The following is a 17,057-nucleotide window of genomic DNA, read 5'->3' as shown; positions in this document are numbered from 1 at the left end:
TTTAGTATCGTTCGAATCCAAAGCTTTTGGCTAGGAATTTGGTTATAAGCATCAACCATTGGACAGCCCGGCTTCACCCGCTGCAGAACCTTGGAAGGAGTCTATTCAACAAAACTATAGCTTATGACATCTTTCATTCTACCATATAAGATGATACATACGACCATAGGGTGTGGAAAACAGGGCTTCCCGTCCGCTCAGCCGTACTTAAGCCACACGCCGGTGAGTTAGTAGTTGGGTGGGTGACCACCAGCGAATCCTCACTGTTGTATGTTTTTGTATTTTTTTAATTCTGCTTTTTTGATTCTACCTACTTCTTAAACATATGTAGGGCTGGCCGCAGTTGGCCGTTAACGATATCGAGACTCAAATATGATGACTTTCATCCTAAACAGGAAAATGCCATGATTGACATTAATGCAGAGATTCCAGCTAAGACGACGTCAGCACATCCACCGGTTGAATTTCGTGGTGAACTTACCTAAAATGGCATTCATATAATAGTATCCGATGGAATCAGATAAGGAACCGGAAAAGAAGGCTCCAACCAGCATGCCCAGAGAGGCGCTCAATGTAGACAAGGAATAAGTTCGATTGTACCCCCCGTTAGGGCCGAAAATGCCTGGCTGCTTTTCCTCGGCCTCGTCAACAGCACCTGTGTTCATTTCCAATCAGCTTTGAATAGCGTTAAAGACGAGCGTAAGTACTCACATGTTGTCTCAATTGCAGAAACACCGCTCATCAGATTGGTCACAAATCCAATAGCGACGATTGCAGAAATATATGTCACCTCTGCTGAACTTTGATGACTTGACCAAGGAAATCCCTTTTGATCTGCGGCGCCCACTAGCCAGAGCAATGGAGCTAGAAGCCCAAATCCAACTGTAGCAGGAATTCGTGTGCCGATTCTATCACGGAGCCAGCCATAGAGAGGACTAGCCAATATGATCGGGCCTTCTAACCCCATGAACAAAAGTCCGGTGGGCAGGCTACCCCAACCAAAGGCATCCTTCACATGAATGGGGATTGTTGTGCTGTAACTAGCGAGGATTGCAGTGTAGATAGTTGAACATAGCAGAGCAGTGATAACCCTCGGCTGCAAACAAATTACCCTGAAGAAAGATTCAGTATGCCCGCTTGTCTCTTTCCTCCTATCACCCACACGGGGATCCAGGGATTGTTCGACATCATCGGATATCAGAGGAGAAGTCTCATCCGTAGACTCCGAAGCGTGACTGCCTTGCCTATCTCTATTATCGAATTTATTCGAATTCGGTTCCCGGTTTCGTTGCTCCACCATCAGGAGCCGCATCACCACATCGACTGCGAGGATAAATAGGATACTACCCCAAGTAGCCCAGTAGCCGGTGAGTTCGAGTAGGACACCTGCGACTGCTGGTCCGGCAAGTGCGCCCAGGCTAACACAGCTCCGTACGATGCCAAATGTTTTTCCGATATTTTTCGAGTCGATTGAATCTCTCAGAGTAGCGAATCCAATAATCCATGCTGCTGTTCCACCAATCGCCTGGAGTACTCTACCGATGAACATTTCGGCCACTAGTAATTTAATACCGTCAGCAGTTGCAATTGAAAGATATTTGGTAAGGTCTTTGTTTGGGTGTAGAGTGAAACTTACAATTCTGAGAGACGGCTAGGACGACAGTCCCGATAAGGGTTATTATCAGCGAAAGTATCAGAGGACCTTTGCGCGACTGGCATCGATCTGCTAATTGACCGATAAAGATAGAAGAAATGGTGGACACAATCCCGTAGCACATGAGCAGTAAATATGTCACTTGTTGGGTTTTTGAAGGGTCAATGTGATTGCGTTTCTCAACCATATATGGCAGAATAGGAACAATGAAGCCGTAGCAAAATGTTTCTGAACAAAAGAAGAACATGTCAGACCCATTGTCCTCTACCATAGGCTCGATTTTTCCATAGCCTCATATTGTCGCAAACAGTTCTGAAACTTACCTGTAAATCCAGCGATAGATACACATACCATGAGAAAAGGGAGTGATGATCGCCATCTATGGCCCCAAACCTCCTTGGTATTGTCCATGATGGTTTGAGTTGAACAACTGTGCTGTCAATGGGAACAAATTGAAAAAAAGGCTTCTTCAAAACCAAGTGGGTTGAATACTTGAAAAGTAAGGACCCTAGGCATCCACGCCTAAAGAAATATTTGGCGAACGTATGGGTGGGTCCTGAGCTTGTGATGAATATCCAGCCCATCATTTTATTATTTCAATAGTTCTTGTTGATCCAAGGGGTTGTGGGTCACTCAGCTACCCAACCAGATCACCTTTTCAATGGATTTGTAAAATGGGTCTGATCAAGGAATATGACTGCCCAGGTGGGCCCATTAGAAATTAATACTCAATTACAATGAATACACTATTTATTTCAGAAGGATTCAAGAGAATGGACAGGGTAACGTCATCGGATCAAAGGCCCTTCAAGGCTAGGTGATCAGCGAAGGGTAGCATTTCTTTGGCCTTTTCACGGCTACTGTCGGACTCCAAATAGCTGTCTAGGTAGGGGGCTCGTAGGATGGTTAGAAGCTACTATGAATGACTAGCTAGCAGCGAGGAACTTATTACCCGTATGGGCCAGGTTACTAGGCGTGCTCATAGGAGTGATGACAGTGGTATTCAGAGATACGGAAGATATGAAAGTAAGGTGACCTTGGGAGGATATGAACACATGCAGGACAAAGAAATAAAACATATATAGATAAGAGATGCCCTCCTATATTTATTTCCCTCTTAATATGATTCGTCCACTCTAGCATCTTTCAAAGCGTAACAGAGTGCTGCATTCATCTTCGATTTGCGAGGCTAGATGCCAGCCAAACGGCAGTCCCAGTGATTTCACGCTTTCAGTATGATCCAAGAAAAAATTAATTGAATCACCTGCTCTATCCTCCTTTTTATCGACCGCGATAGTGATAGAGTCTCGCGCAATTTGGAAGCACCGTGCCAGGACAAAACTCAGCTCTGGCACGGCCAGATGTTGAAGAGCAGACAGGCTGACAACGTGATTAACAGGATCGTTGTAGTTGGCCAAGAACTGCAAAATCTGGCTATGGAAGAGCTCATCGTAGCATTCAGACTGTCGGCAGATATCCAACATCTTGTTCGACATATCAACTCCCACCAGTCGCTGGATACTGCTCTTTGCCGATGGCGTATGGTTTTGCTGCCCGCGCAACTTCTGACCAAGGAAGCCAGTCTTACACCCAAGATCCAAGATAGTGCCACTGTAAGAGAATTTTTCCGCCATTGTAGTTGCAGCTTGGGTGGCCCGAGCGGATGACTTCGTCTGATCATAATGCGAGCTGCAATTATCATAGAACGTCTCCAATTCGCTGAGCTCTTTGATCCTTTTCTGATCAGGATGCTGGAGGAAGTGGTTGGTAATGAAGATATTGATAGCCGCCCTCTGATGGTCTGCGAGACCTTGCTTCACATCTGTATCTTCAAATTTGTTTCCTGGGGGCAGGAACCATACGGGCATAGGGTCAACCTCAATGACCACAGCCTTTCCATCTGATCCCATGCGAAGATCGACATCACATCCCATGTTGTTTGTCGCCATTTTGCCAGCTTTGAACCCTTGCACGGCCGTCTCCTGGAGATGACGGTACAACGCGGGATCATCTGCTTCATCCAGCAATTCGTAGCCCGATTCCCCATCAAACTTGGCGTCGAATGTCAGGAATTCTTTCCCGCTCGGTAGTCTGGCCCGCTGGGGAGTCATAGGGATGGGGATCTGGCCCATGGCGAGGACAACGACCGAATATTCTTGCCCGTCGATGTACTCCTGGACAACGATGTCGTCGCTGTCCCGACCAGCCACTTCACAAGCCCGGACAAATTCTTCCGGGTCTGCATGCCCTGACCCGACAGCCCTCCGAACCCGTGCCTCTCGCATCCCCGTGTTCAAACGACTGATGGCCAATGCCAGCTCCGTCTCATTTCGGCATAGAGAGTGTTGGTCGATGAGAAGGCTGGCATAGCTGAAGGCAGGTTTGACGAACAAGGGAAACTTATCCACGCCTGGCACGGGCGGAAACCCTTGCTTTCTGGCCTCGGTGTAGAAAGCGAGCTTGGATCGCTCTCGTTCCCAACCTCGGATGCCGGCTGAGGGCAGGTTCAACGATTCGAAATACTTAATGGCATCTACACCACTGACTGTATCATCGTGTGTTCCCCACAGGAACTGAAAGTAGAAATCGTACCCTTCGGCCACAGCTTCATCGATCTCCTCCTTGGCCGTTTTCTTTTTGATATACTTGTTTTCCACGGTGTGTTGGGGCGCGTAGACGCCCACATCAGGCCACAGACCTTCCGCGTCCTCCACACTATTTCCACCTTCCTCCGAGGAGTGCAAAACACAGATTCTCATATTCAATCACTGTATCGAATCGAACTGACGGTATTGCTAGAATCGCAAGATTGCAAATTATGGTGTCGTTGGTACGTCTTCTTTCAAGTGTATTTCCGAAACTATCCAAAGGACTTTGTCTTTTTTTATACGCTAAAGGGGGGATGGTGATCACCTAGCACGGCTCAATCGCTCTTTTATCGAGCCGAGATGGACCGCCACTGCGGATACGTTCGCTTGAAGGAAACCTATTCCGCTCGCCGATCCTTAGTGGAGCATAATCACTGTCCTATTCAGCTGAATATTAGCCTCCACAGCGGAGATGTTCGCTTCAAAAAAAAAGCTATAGCCCTCACCGATCCGTAGTGGGGCGAATCGCTCTTCTATTCAGCTGAATATTACTAGTTAGTAGATTCTACAACGGAGATGCTCGGTTCGAGGGCAGCCACACCACTGATTTTTATTGTTGTTATTTCTATTTATTCGTAGGGGCTTTTAAGTATTATGGCTAGGGCTTCGGGGGATTTTTAAGAGAGTGTATACATTCTGCCCAGGTGAAATTAGGTTATTATGTTAATAAAAGTGGGAGGTTGGGCGCTCTGCCGTAATATACATCATGCTGTAATACCAATACCACTGGTCCACTTCTGGCTCCATCGGAGGAATACCCAGGCAGGAGATTAGGGTCCATTTAGCTCCATTCTTCCCGATCGAACCTGTCAACACAGATTTTTAGTGCATGAGCTACGGGCAATGTGTGGCTTGAAGAAACCTTTTTAGCGCATTATACGGGGATAATTGTGGGTAGCGTACGGAGTACTCCGTACATCTGCAAGGTTAAGAGATCAAGATCCAAAACGTGGCGCGTTGCTCTTAGTGTCTCGTGACCGAAGGCCTTTTTCGCAAGTCCCGAAAATTGATCTGCATAGACTAGTCTAATTGACAAACTCTATACGGAGTATGTACTCCGTAGGACCATCGTAATCGTATTGCCATTCGCTTAGAAACACGGCAGCTCAATGCAGCCTAATCCAGCCCCAATAGTTCTGAAACTAGATAGACTTCAATCACTACTTTGTGTTGCGCCAAGCTTCTGGACGTGCGTAAATCCTCGAGCTCGTAATACAGGTGCTCGGCAAGGCGCCGAATTTCAGGGCAGACACCTCTAGTGAGACATTATTACATGTCATGGCTATATATTCCGTATTGATGGAAATACTCAAAGCTTTGTTGATTTTTGGACAATCCAAGCCCCCTTGTGTGTTCGAAATTCAAGTTTCGTCTGGCCAATAGATATGCAACATCGAGGGCAGTCAGATAATTTTGGCATGTCGACTCTTACTGTCCACGATGCGATTGTAACCATCTAAAAAACGAATCAATAAATCTAGCACTTAGCTAAGTAGATTTTTGGGCTAAAACTGAAGATCAAAGCAACATTAATGTACATAAACTTCGCCCTCATATGAATAATATGATGATGCTTTCAAAGTTCGTTCAATCGAATTTGAGTGAGGATCTCCCTGGCAGTATCGTCAAGTGCCTTGACGACATCCGCAATATCATCTCGAGTCGTTTCGGGGTTGATGGTGCACATGCGCAGAGAAACCATCCCATTGAGCTTTGTTGTAAAAATAACGGCCACGTTACGAGCCATTAGTTGTGAAGAGATTTCACTGTTGATAGCGTCCAGGGCTGGCTTTTTCAACTCTTCAGGTGCAAAACGGAAATTGATGATGGCCAAGGAGCTTGGGGATAGGATCTCCCAGCCACTGCGTTTTCTTAGCTCCTCTTCCACGTATTCAGAGATTTCGAAGCCATGCGATATCATGCGGTCAATCAGGTCCATGCCCATCACTTGTAATGAAAACCATAGTCGCATATGCCGAGCCGGTCGAGTCAGCTCAATCCCGTAGTTCCACGGGTTTTGGTCCGCGCACTCGTCGACACCTTCCACGTAGGTGGCCGTTGTGGCGAAGCTCTTGAGTGCTTTCGATTTTTCACGAAAAATGGTGGCACCGCAGCCGTGTGTCTGAAAAAGCCATTTATGAGCATCCCATGCAATACTGTCTGCCTGACCAATTCCTGAGAGCACATCTCGCCGGGAATACGAAAAAGCCACAGAACCACCGTAGGCAGCATCGACATGCATCCACATGCCATATGTCTTGGTGATTGCCGAAATCTCGCTCATGGGATCGATACTCCCGGTGTTGGTGGTTCCACAGGTTGCAATAACGACGAATGGTTTGAGACCAAGTTTAAGGTCACTTTGAATGGCTTGTTCGAGATGCGGGAGACTCATGCGAAAGCCGTCGTCGACTTCAATGGTCCTGACTTGGTGATCTAAAAGTCCCATGATTTTGAGCGCTTTCTTGATGCAAAAGTGAGTCTGGCTCGAAATGTAGGCAACGCCCTTGAGTCGCGCCTCGCCATCCTCTAAGATCTGATCTCGAGCGACTGTTAAGGCAGTCAGATTCGCTATTGAGCCTCCCGATACAAATTGGCCTCCTGCTGTTGGGGGCAGTCCAAACTTCTCTGCCGCCCAGGCGATTAGAGTTTCTTCCACCTGGCAAACACCCGATGCAGCTTCGAAACATCCACCAAACGGATTGTATGCGGAGGTTAAACTATCTCCGACCCAGGACCAGGGTGAAGCCGGAGATGGAACGAAGGAGAAGAATCGTGGGTTGCCGACTCTAAAGCCAAGTGAGAAGATTTCCTTCGCATCTTTGAGAACATCTTCGAGCGGCCTAGAGAGACCTGGGGTGGATATTTTGCGGATTTTGGCCAATTCGTCGTTCTTAGCCGGCTTAATGATTTTGTCACCATCAAGAAGCATCTGGTCCTTGATCAGGAAGTTTGGGAAGCCAGAATCCATGTTTTCTGATAGCGCCGGGTGGTACGTCCGAGTGTAAAGTGTTCTGTACCAGAAATCGCCCAAACTGACTGGGTCAGCCCAGCAAATACTCACCTGGGCAATCTAGTTATGTGCCGCTTGCCGCGACTGTGCGCCATGGAAATCATGGAAATCGCGGAAATCCCCGAAGACCCACCTACTCGGTACATATGTAAACAATGTCGATCTGTTCTAGAATTGGGATATAAATTTTGCAGCACCAATGGCGCATACGATATGGCGGATTAAAGCTGATTGAACTATATGTACATGTGTTCTGGCCTTTGATTGTTCTTACCCACACCCTTATTGACGAGAGGTCACTACTATTAGGAATATGAAGTCAAAGAATTATGCGCAATTGTGGCGACGAACTCAAGTTTGCTCGGCATTTGATGCCTGTACGGAGTATGGAGTAGGAATATCGGACTATCACTCTAGTGGATACTATCTATACTAGTGCCTTCCCAGGTTCGTTTGGTATTTTACGTGACGGGACCCACTGTCTCAGGTACTGTACCTATGTACAACAGTGTGGAGCCCTTTGGTCTTTTATAAAATTGAACTACAGACCCACTCGCCATTTTCCCACCAAAACTGACCAACTTTGAGCCATCTTTTTTTCATAAATTTATATCATAACATATTTTTAAATTATTTTTAAATAAGTTAGCATTGCACAGCCAGAGTAGACTATATATAAATTATTTTGGTAAGTATTTTAGATAGAGAGTTGTATATTTTCAAACCTTGACAAAGGATATAGATCGCGAGTTTAGTATGGGCGCACATATATATAATCTGCATTCCAACGAACATGAATATTTCAACTAGTGACTATTTAACAGCCACACATATTTAATAATTCATAAAGAAGAATTTTATTGATCTGAGATTAAAATTTTATTAAAAAGTTTCTTAAAAACTATTACTATATAAATTCATTGATAGAATAGGGTTCAAAGTTGGTCGATTTTGGTGGGGAAATGGCTGGTGGGTAAAGACTTAATAACAGGGTAGTTATGGGTATGTAGGTACACCAGCGAGTTCCTTTGTATCTTTTGCTCAATCCCATCGTAATTTTAACTTGCCTGTCAAATCCGCCTAAATTTGCTTACCAAATTTATCGCAAAAGAAAAAAGGGGGGCATCACTACCGCTTCAAAGGCTGCAGCTTATGGAGATATACTTAATGTAGAAGTTCGTGAAGACAAAATAGCATTCGAAGATGGTTGAAAGACATCAGCAGATCATTAAATTCTCATTCGCCAGTTGCTGCACCGTTCTAGCCAGACACATCTTTTAATTTCTGAACAGCATCGTTCATCGTAAGCCTTGTTTATAATTCAGTATAAACCTCTCCCTCACTCTTGCGCTACATTTGAAAATGTCACTCTGATGTTACCTACCCCGTCAGTCGGAAACGGCGAAATATAATCACGCCCAACCATGACATCACGAATTGTGGTTTCATGGAGGTCCATATCAAACCGACGTGCAAGTGCCGCGATGGTCAGGTACATTTGGCAGTAGGCGAGACTATGCGGATGTTAGCTGACCCATATCTAGTGTTATGTTCGTCCAGAAAATACATACTTCATGCCAACGCACTGCCTACTACCCGAAGAAAATGCCACCAGGTGTCGATGGAGCTTATCCCCACGCTCGGTGGCTCGCAACCAGCGTTCAGGCTTGAAGCTTTCAGGCTCAGGGAATATTTCGGGATTCATGTGAATAAAGTATGAAGAACAGCTGACGGGAGTCTGGATTATTTTGTTAGTAAATACAAGGTCGTATCATGAGTTGGTTCTGACACATACACTCGGCGGTATGCTATATTGGTTGTACTGGAGTGTTTCATCCGGGGCCACGCGTGAAAGTCGACCAACCGCTCCAAAAGATAGTCGAAGGCATTCCTTCACCGTTGCGGTCTAGGGGCGTAGTCAGTATAAAGCATAGCGGATAAAGGTACGCGGGTGTCTCACCAGATACGGGAGGCGTTCGAGCTGTGCCCAGCTGGCATGAGCATTTGGTGAAGGCATCACGTCCTTCAGCTCCAATCGCAATTTTTGCATAACCAGCTTATTTGTCGCTAAATGAAACGCACAAACGGCCAACGCTCTAGCCGTGGTCTCGGTGCCAGCCGCGAGAAGAATCAGGCCTTCATCCTGCAGCCTGGACAAGGTACGTTCGCGAAGTGGAACAGAAGAGTGACCGAGAGAGTCAAAAATATTGCTTCGCAGTTCATTGTCTGAAAATGGCTGTGATGCCTTTTGCAGCGATGCCACCGACTGGTCGTGTATGGTCTTTTGTACCAAAAAGATGCTATCAGCACTGGGTTGCAAATAACGAACAATGCGATCAGGGATAATTTGAGCCAATTTAGCAAGCCAGGGGAAGAACTTGAAAACATGGCAGAGCATGTCTAGTTCGACAGATGCCTGCTGGAAGTCATTCTTGAAGTCAGGCTGGTCGAGATAGTCGAGGTCAATGCCCAGGGCATATACGGCGATAATATCAGCTGTAAGGGCAGCAAAAGCATCGCTCAAGTTTACCACACCAAGGTTTTTATATGCGCCTTGAAACAGCTGGATCATTTTGTCCAATTTCTCTTGAACTAGAGGTTCGATGTTGACAATAGCTTTGCGAGAAAAGTGCCCGCGGACAAGGCCGCGACGCATTTTGTGCTGTTCATGACCTATAGTGGCAGCCATTGAGCCGGGCGCCCCAAACATGGCCACTTGCCGTGGATCCTTGTCGCGCCGGCGTGAGCCTGGAGCGTAGATTTCGTCGTAAAACTCTGGATCAATGACGTGGACTTCACGGGGATTGATGCGCACAATAGGGCCATATTGCCGATGCATTTTTTCCACCTCCCAGATGAACGTACCTCCTCTAACAACGTCATAGTAAAATTCATAGAGATGGCTGATGGCTGCCAATTTGGGTCCCGGGATTTTGCTCAGTGGATGGAGATAGAGACGATATGTCGTTCTCACGATCATACATCCTGCTACTAGTAAGACCAGCAGCCAGGGAAGTTCCATTTCAAGGAATGATGGAGGTTTCCAGAGGCACTCGAACCAAATCATGGCTGATGAGGCTTTGTAGGTGACTTGTTGGCGGAACTCAAGTCGAATAATGATGTTTTTAGGATCTCGAAGGTTTCCATTTTACTTGGATTTCAAACCTCTGGAGTGCCACTTTGACATACCTGTACCATGGCGTGACAAGGCCACGCTTGTAAGGAACTAAACATGTAAACATGTATGTTTCGAAAATTTCCGCCTTTCGTCGCAATGGGCGGGCTGAATGATGGATTAAGTGGGTATGATTGTCGTGAAGAAAAAAAAATTAAAAAAAAATTAAAACGAACTACATCAAATCGGGATCGTGATCGACACACATATTTCCCGCGAACACCTGAGCCCTCGGCGTAGCTCGGCCTCCTTCCATAGCTCTCGATTGCTCCAAACAAAAAGCCCACTTAGTGAGGACTAGCGTAATATGAGCTTTCAGTGAGCCGTGCATATGCATATGTGCATCGTGCAAACTATTTCGGTCTGTCAAATTGCAGCTGTGGACTTCTATCTAATATTTATCCTCCAAGTCCGGTCTGAGTATAAATACCGTACCCTTGATTGACAGTGCGACTCTGTCAAATTCGACTGTACGAAAGAGCGATGGAGTCAACAAATACGCCTCAAGATGTTCTCTCTAGGTCCCTTGACTTTAGGACCGAGGACCAAGAATTATGGTGGCATGACATAGCACCTTTAACCAACCGTCTCCTCGACTTGGTGGGGTGCTCTACGCACGATCAGTACGAACATCTTTGTTATATCTACCGATTTGTCCTCCCCGCTCTGGGTTTGTATCCTCGCCCAGGACTGAGCCAAGTGACCACTGCAGTCCCCGGCGGTCGCTCATTTGAACTGAGTGTCAACTATCAAAATGGAAAATCAACACTGCGATACGACTTTGAGCCCAGCAGCTCGCTGGCAGGCACCTCCCGCGATCCATACAACCAGCTGATGACCCCTGAATTGCTGTCGAAGATGGCACTGGGAGGGGCTACCATAGATTCGTTCTGGTATCATCATTTCACCAATAAACTGGGTCTCTCAAAACGGGATGAAGCTTTCCTGAAAGACCAGGAGACCGGACTAGCCACCACCCAATACATGGTTGCGTGGGACCTAAAACAGGCGTCTAATAACCCACTGAAGATGTATTTATTCCCCTTGCTCAAGGCGCGCGCTACCGGTGTGCCTGCGGGTCGGCTCGTCATGGATGCAGTGGCAAGTGGAAGTGCTGAAATAAAGGCCTCACCTGCGTTTGCAATGATTGAGGAGTATCTGACGGAGCGAGGCCTGCTGGAAAATGTTTGTATCCTCAGCTGGGATTGTGACGATGTGGCATCCTCACGTCTCAAAATCTACATCGCCGATCCGGAGGTAACCCTCGAGCGCATCGTCGACATGTGGACACTGGGCGGTCGATTGAGCTCTAGCAAGAGCAATCAGCAAGGCCTGGAGCATCTGAAAAAATTCTGGAGCCGGCTTCGAATTCCTGAGGGGTCACGCTCAACCTATGAACTTGGCCAGCCCGAGCAAAGCGATGGAAGAAGCGGATTGACCTTCAACTGGGAGCTGAAAGCTGGTTCGGCCGAGCCAGATCCGAAATTGTACGTCCCTTGTATGGGAGAGAACGATCGCGAGCTTGCCCGGGGCCTGTCGACGTATTTCAACGATCTAGGCTGGTCCGACCTTGCCGGCTCTTACGAGAGCAAAATTTCTTCGGCTTTGTGAGTTCTACACCTTTCATCTCATCGCTTTGTGGAAATGGAAAATATATTGTGAAAATGCATTGAAAGCTAATCCTGATCATAGCTCTCACATCGACATGGAAAAGTCCGACCGACTTATATCCTCGATCTCATTTTCTTACTCGGAGAAGAAGGGTCCCTATATGTCTGTGTACTATCATTCGTCATTTGTATATCCCTGGCCCGGGGCGCGTGAATTAGAGGCTGGAAAGCTACACTCTTGTTAGGCGCATGTCTCCAGGATCTTCGTTGGTATTGGGTCCATCTGCCATGTTTCTAAGTTCTTCCTCTGCCTCGCTAAATTGGTCCAACTCGTCTCTGATCGCGTTGTTCGTTATTCACTGCTGTGGCATGACGCTGGTGCAAATCAGTAACAAAGCCGCACCATCGGAAATGATTCCGATGTGTCTATACGAAGAATCAAATCATATCAGGGGGTAGGACCAGTTCTACGCATGGGTAGGAAGGACTAAGATATATAAGGACACTGATTCGTGTATTTAGTTCAGTTATTCGCGATCAATTACAATTGTTATCTGTTATTAAGCACTATTCCTATCCATGGATAGTTCCAACAGCGTTGCAAGAGATATCCCAAAGTTATTACATGCTGTATAGTCCCTACGTGCTCTAGTATTGGAAAAAACCGATGATTAGAAACATAGAGCACGATATTGAGATACTGGATCACAAATCCTGAATAACCTAAAATTCTTGCCTCCGAAGTTCAAGGAACGTTATGCGAAATGGTGATAGTGGTCGTATCTCTAAAAAATGGCTTGTTGTGACGTCCCCCGAACAGAGCATTTTGTGACACGAAACCTTAGAACGCTTCAAAGCTTGTTTAGATTTAGCGTAATTTCTTTACCATGGTTGACGTGTCAATACCCGCCTCAACTCCACGTCCCATTAGCAGGCCCGAAATACCCAACAGCTGGCATCGACATGTATGGTACACCCTGGGCATCGGCAGTATTTAGGTACACGTTATTCCCCCACCAGTCAGGGAAAGTGGCACCAGGGTACGAGATGCAAAAGAAAATAACAATGCCACTAAGGGCAAGACCTGTATCAAGTGCAGCCGCCAAGATATAATTGTACTTGGTCCACCAAGCAAAGAAATGGCGTTTAATGAAGTGATTGAAGGCAAAGTTAACCAACGCCCAGCTAGAATAGTTGATTCCGGTGGCTAAAAGAATTTGAGTTAGTGATTGAAAAAAAGATGCACTGTCAAGTTGCGGGACATACCAGGTGGGACATTGTAAGTTCCGACAAATATGAGTGGCCAGTTGATATACTTCCAAAACTGACGTCTAGTATAACGGTAGAGGAGGAAAGTCACAACTGGAGCGATAGCACCGATCCAGAAGAAATGCAGCAAAGGGGAATAGATCTTGCCCTCAGAGTAGAGCCGACGAGGCCCAACAAGACCCCAAATAACAGACGAAGAATAAACAGTCCGGCCATTTGGACAAGAAAACCCATCCGTCTGGTCAGACTCGCAAATCCCCGAAATATTACCAAGCATCCAAAGTGTAACACCCGCCTGGGTGAGTGCGCCCAGGATAGTGGCTACGAACTGCGCCACGAAGCAGGTACGTGGCGGCACTTTCAGATAATGAGCCAATTTCATATCCATAGCGAAGTAAACACCCTGTCCCACGACATCCGTGGAAATGATCTTGAAAATCATATTCGCGAGTGGATTTCCTTCGAACAAATATCCACCAATGAACTCAGCAAGAACATTCAGCTGATTCGCATCCACGTTCGTAATGCCCTGTACGATACCGCAGGGAACCATGTATACAATTGGGATGATCAAGGCTAGAAAGACTCCGTAAACTGGAAGTTTAGTCTCATAGACTTCGACCATCGCGATAGTCATCGCCATGATAACCACGATAATGCCAGCGTACCAGTACCACGGCGTCCGGCGGTATGAGGCACGGATGAGCCGAGCGTGGATATCGAGCTTATTCCGACCCTTAAGAGCAGCCCACAAGTCGCGACTATGCCAGATGGCAATGTGCGAGAGCACTGAGGTTATGGCAGCAAATGAAAGTCCGTATACGAAGGCAAAGGTTGCGCTCAAGTATGGAGGCGAGTACTTTCGGTAAGCCGCCGTATCTAGTGAATTATCCGTAGAAATGACTCGAGCCGTATCGTAGATGGCGCCCGTGTTATCGTACACGTCGGCTGTCATGAGTGGGAGATAAGCCGTGAACCAGGTATTGGTGTAGTAGAGGGCAGGTGTGACAATCCAGTAGAAGAACGCGAAGCCGGCAAAGACATTCAACGCAGCCCATGATGGTGATAGGAGCGGGTTGGTGTTGTAGGCAATCTGGCTCCAGTCGAAGGTAATCGGACTCAGACCGAGGCCTGTCTGCATGCCGAAGAGATGGTTGACGATGACGTTCTTTGGTGCGATCCAGCAGACCCAAGTGAAATAGGATAGAGCGGTGAATATAAGACCGGGGAAGAAGTACCAGACAAAAGCACCAGTCATAACGTACATGAAGAATCGGAGACGGGTTATGCGCCATCCGTCTGCGATAGAGTTCGCTCGCGAATGCAATGTTTCTAGCATGGCACAATTGGATAATACACCTGGCCAGATGATGCGAGCCGGTTCGACAAGCCATGGAGCTGCGAGACCTGCAACACCAAATCCAAGAAGTTGTGCAACGAGAACGATGAGCACATAGAAGCCGGGTTTGAGGTTAAAATCGTAGAAGTTTTTGCTGGCAGCTTGGATGATGTTCGTCGCATCCGCTGAAGCATATCCAAAAGACACATTGCTCATGATAACGACAAGCGCGTGCTCTTTGATATTAAACGACCTGTCCGGGTTGACAACGAATGTCCCCAAAGGCCCGAGTCGGATGGATGTGAGAGGGAGGGTCTTCGCCAGGAACACCCCGATCGGATACGCAAGTAGCTCTGCTACTAGGGCCACAATATGAACCGACGGATAGCGCAGCGAAAAGAACTGGTTAATACCGGATCCGAGGATAGTAAAAACAACCCCTAGGAGCCACATCCGCACCGTATTGACCGGCATACTGGGGTCATCCGTCTCGGGGACAACGGCCCTAACTGTAGTAACTGTTAGTCCATCAACATATATATCAACAGTGAGCTAGGCACACGCCTTCAGGGAATGGAGAGCGGTGCGATTCATAGCTGAACTCTTCATTTGTATTCTCCTCGTCTTTTTCCAGCTTGATTTTGTCCAAGCGGCCTTCGACTACCTCTTCATCCGCTCCGACGAGCGCGGGTTTGATTTTGTCGGTATCCAACTCTTTGGAATACATAGTATAAATCTTTGCGCAGTCTCAGCGCATTGCTTTCCGGGGGAAGGGGGGAGGGGGATACACCGTTTAGACATGCACGAGGAGTCCTTTTCTATAACGGATTTAATTGGCTGTGGGACGGACTTAGTCGGACGCGTACTGAGGGGAAACAAAGATAACGCATTCCGACGGCGGTTGCTTTTCCAGTGGAAAAGCTTAACTTAGGTTAAGATAGGCGGATTGACCCCCGATTTTGTGTTCAATGGGGGTTTCCCACTCTTAATGCGGGGGGGTATGAATGGGCTATAAAGGCATTGCTTGTAAAGGGGTATAAAGGTGTGTCAAGAACAAGAGCCCTCTAAATTCAGTTGGATTGTCAAATCTCGTTATCCTATGATGAAAGCCACGAATGGTTAGCCTACTTTAGCTTGCTTTCAAGGACGAAAGATAGCGATAGCAAGTGATAAGAATGACCAGGGTTGAGTCCGCGGCAGAGCAGCATCCTAATGTCTCTTTAATTGATTAGTTACTTTTTCGGCGTTGGTTAGTCTCAAAATAGTCCGGGTATCTGTATTTATCTTATTCATTAACTGATTGGGTGCTATTTTGTCTTATTGGTATCTTGGTATCATTATATACGGTTACCTATATATGTAGGTTGAGTACTAAGGAAAATGTCAAGGGAGCCGGGTAACGGGGTACCTATCACTCGGACAGGCTATAAGCCAATAACAAACCAAAACTTTTAACTATCTATAATTGTGATTCTGACTCCGTAGTGTATGTAGTATGCAATGGATGATTCAAGCCATGAAGTCACCGCATGGCTGTGTACAGACATGTTAAGAGACCGGTGTTTCAGAGTCATCGGTCACACCAAAGAATGTATCACCATGGGCTAAGCGACCTATGCGGCCTTCGTGCCGACCCGAAAGATTATCACCCTAATTCTCACACTTACTATTGCACACTCACCTTTTTCACTCGCGATACAAAACTCATCCATTGATTCTAGATCAATCTCAGTCTATAAACCTCTTCCACACATAACCTAATACATACGACCATAGGGTGTGGAAAACAGGGCTTCCCGTCCGCTCAGCCGTACTTAAGCCACACGCCGGTGAGTTAGTAGTTGGGTGGGTGACCACCAGCGAATCCTCACTGTTGTATGTTTTTAAATTTTTATACTTACTACTTTTTGTAGAAAAATTCCCTTCACAACACCCATATACGCAAATTACACTCCCGGTTTATCTACCGAAATCCGCTATTGCAGAGGTGGTGCTCTAGAAAGGGGAGGCCCATGTGGCTTGAGAGAGGCAGGACTCTGACATTCCTCATCACAATACTAATATTTTAGATAACTCTAATATTTGGTACGAACTTGTGGGTGACCTACGTTGATGTTTGGTGGGAGAAATAGTGACTTGACTTGCCAAAAAAGCCTTCATTGAACAGGCACTTTTGGAAGAAGCGTTGTTGAGTGAAATTTGCGGAGAAAAAATGAGCTGCCGTCCTAGAATATGAATGACTCTCGTGCGAGGCCGCGAGACTTGAACCAAAGGAACCTCTTTTTTTTGGGGGTTGAAGAATCTCTAGCCACTTAAGTCCGTATTGGGACCGGACTGAAGAATCACGGC

The 17,057-nt window shown here is 46.6% G+C and overlaps 6 protein-coding genes across 6 annotated transcripts; 1 reads left to right on the top strand and 5 right to left on the bottom strand.

Annotated features, from left to right (window-relative positions):
• Nucleotides 1-382: 382 nt before the first annotated feature.
• Nucleotides 383-2,065, bottom strand: N7471_007914 (uncharacterized protein; the record flags this gene model as incomplete). Its single annotated transcript, XM_057280633.1, has 5 exons — nt 383-432; nt 482-655; nt 712-1,557; nt 1,637-1,882; nt 1,978-2,065. The coding sequence occupies 5 exons, from the start codon at nt 2,063-2,065 to the stop codon at nt 383-385; spliced, it is 1,404 nt and encodes a 467-aa protein (XP_057134893.1).
• A 725-nt stretch (nt 2,066-2,790) lies between these two features.
• On the bottom strand, nt 2,791-4,413 carry N7471_007913 (uncharacterized protein; the record flags this gene model as incomplete). The annotated part of the gene is made up of 1 exon (XM_057280632.1): nt 2,791-4,413. One exon carries the CDS (start codon nt 4,411-4,413, stop codon nt 2,791-2,793), a length of 1,623 nt encoding a protein of 540 aa, XP_057134892.1.
• Nucleotides 4,414-5,878: 1,465 nt separating this feature from the next.
• N7471_007912 (pyridoxal phosphate-dependent decarboxylase family protein) lies at nt 5,879-7,273 on the bottom strand (the record flags this gene model as incomplete). The annotated part of the gene is made up of 1 exon (XM_057280631.1): nt 5,879-7,273. One exon carries the CDS (start codon nt 7,271-7,273, stop codon nt 5,879-5,881), a length of 1,395 nt encoding a protein of 464 aa, XP_057134891.1.
• Nucleotides 7,274-8,654: 1,381 nt separating this feature from the next.
• Nucleotides 8,655-10,382, bottom strand: N7471_007911 (putative cytochrome P450 oxygenase; the record flags this gene model as incomplete). Its single annotated transcript, XM_057280630.1, has 4 exons — nt 8,655-8,829; nt 8,887-9,053; nt 9,111-9,221; nt 9,276-10,382. 4 exons carry the CDS (start codon nt 10,380-10,382, stop codon nt 8,655-8,657), a joined length of 1,560 nt encoding a protein of 519 aa, XP_057134890.1.
• Nucleotides 10,383-10,973: 591 nt separating this feature from the next.
• N7471_007910 (uncharacterized protein) lies at nt 10,974-12,548 on the top strand (the record flags this gene model as incomplete). The annotated part of the gene is made up of 2 exons (XM_057280629.1): nt 10,974-12,097; nt 12,183-12,548. The coding sequence occupies 2 exons, from the start codon at nt 10,974-10,976 to the stop codon at nt 12,343-12,345; spliced, it is 1,287 nt and encodes a 428-aa protein (XP_057134889.1). The 3' UTR covers nt 12,346-12,548.
• A 463-nt stretch (nt 12,549-13,011) lies between these two features.
• Nucleotides 13,012-15,435, bottom strand: optD (uncharacterized protein; the record flags this gene model as incomplete). The annotated part of the gene is made up of 3 exons (XM_057280628.1): nt 13,012-13,307; nt 13,367-15,213; nt 15,269-15,435. The coding sequence occupies 3 exons, from the start codon at nt 15,433-15,435 to the stop codon at nt 13,012-13,014; spliced, it is 2,310 nt and encodes a 769-aa protein (XP_057134888.1).
• Nucleotides 15,436-17,057: the final 1,622 nt, after the last annotated feature.

This window comes from Penicillium samsonianum, assembly GCF_028829775.1.
Source record: "Penicillium samsonianum strain IBT 33392 chromosome Unknown utg000004l_segment0_segment0, whole genome shotgun sequence".
NCBI lineage: Eukaryota > Fungi > Ascomycota > Eurotiomycetes > Eurotiales > Aspergillaceae > Penicillium > Penicillium samsonianum.
The sequence above is the reverse complement of the archived record's forward strand: the minus strand, read 5'-3'. Positions and strand labels throughout refer to the sequence as shown.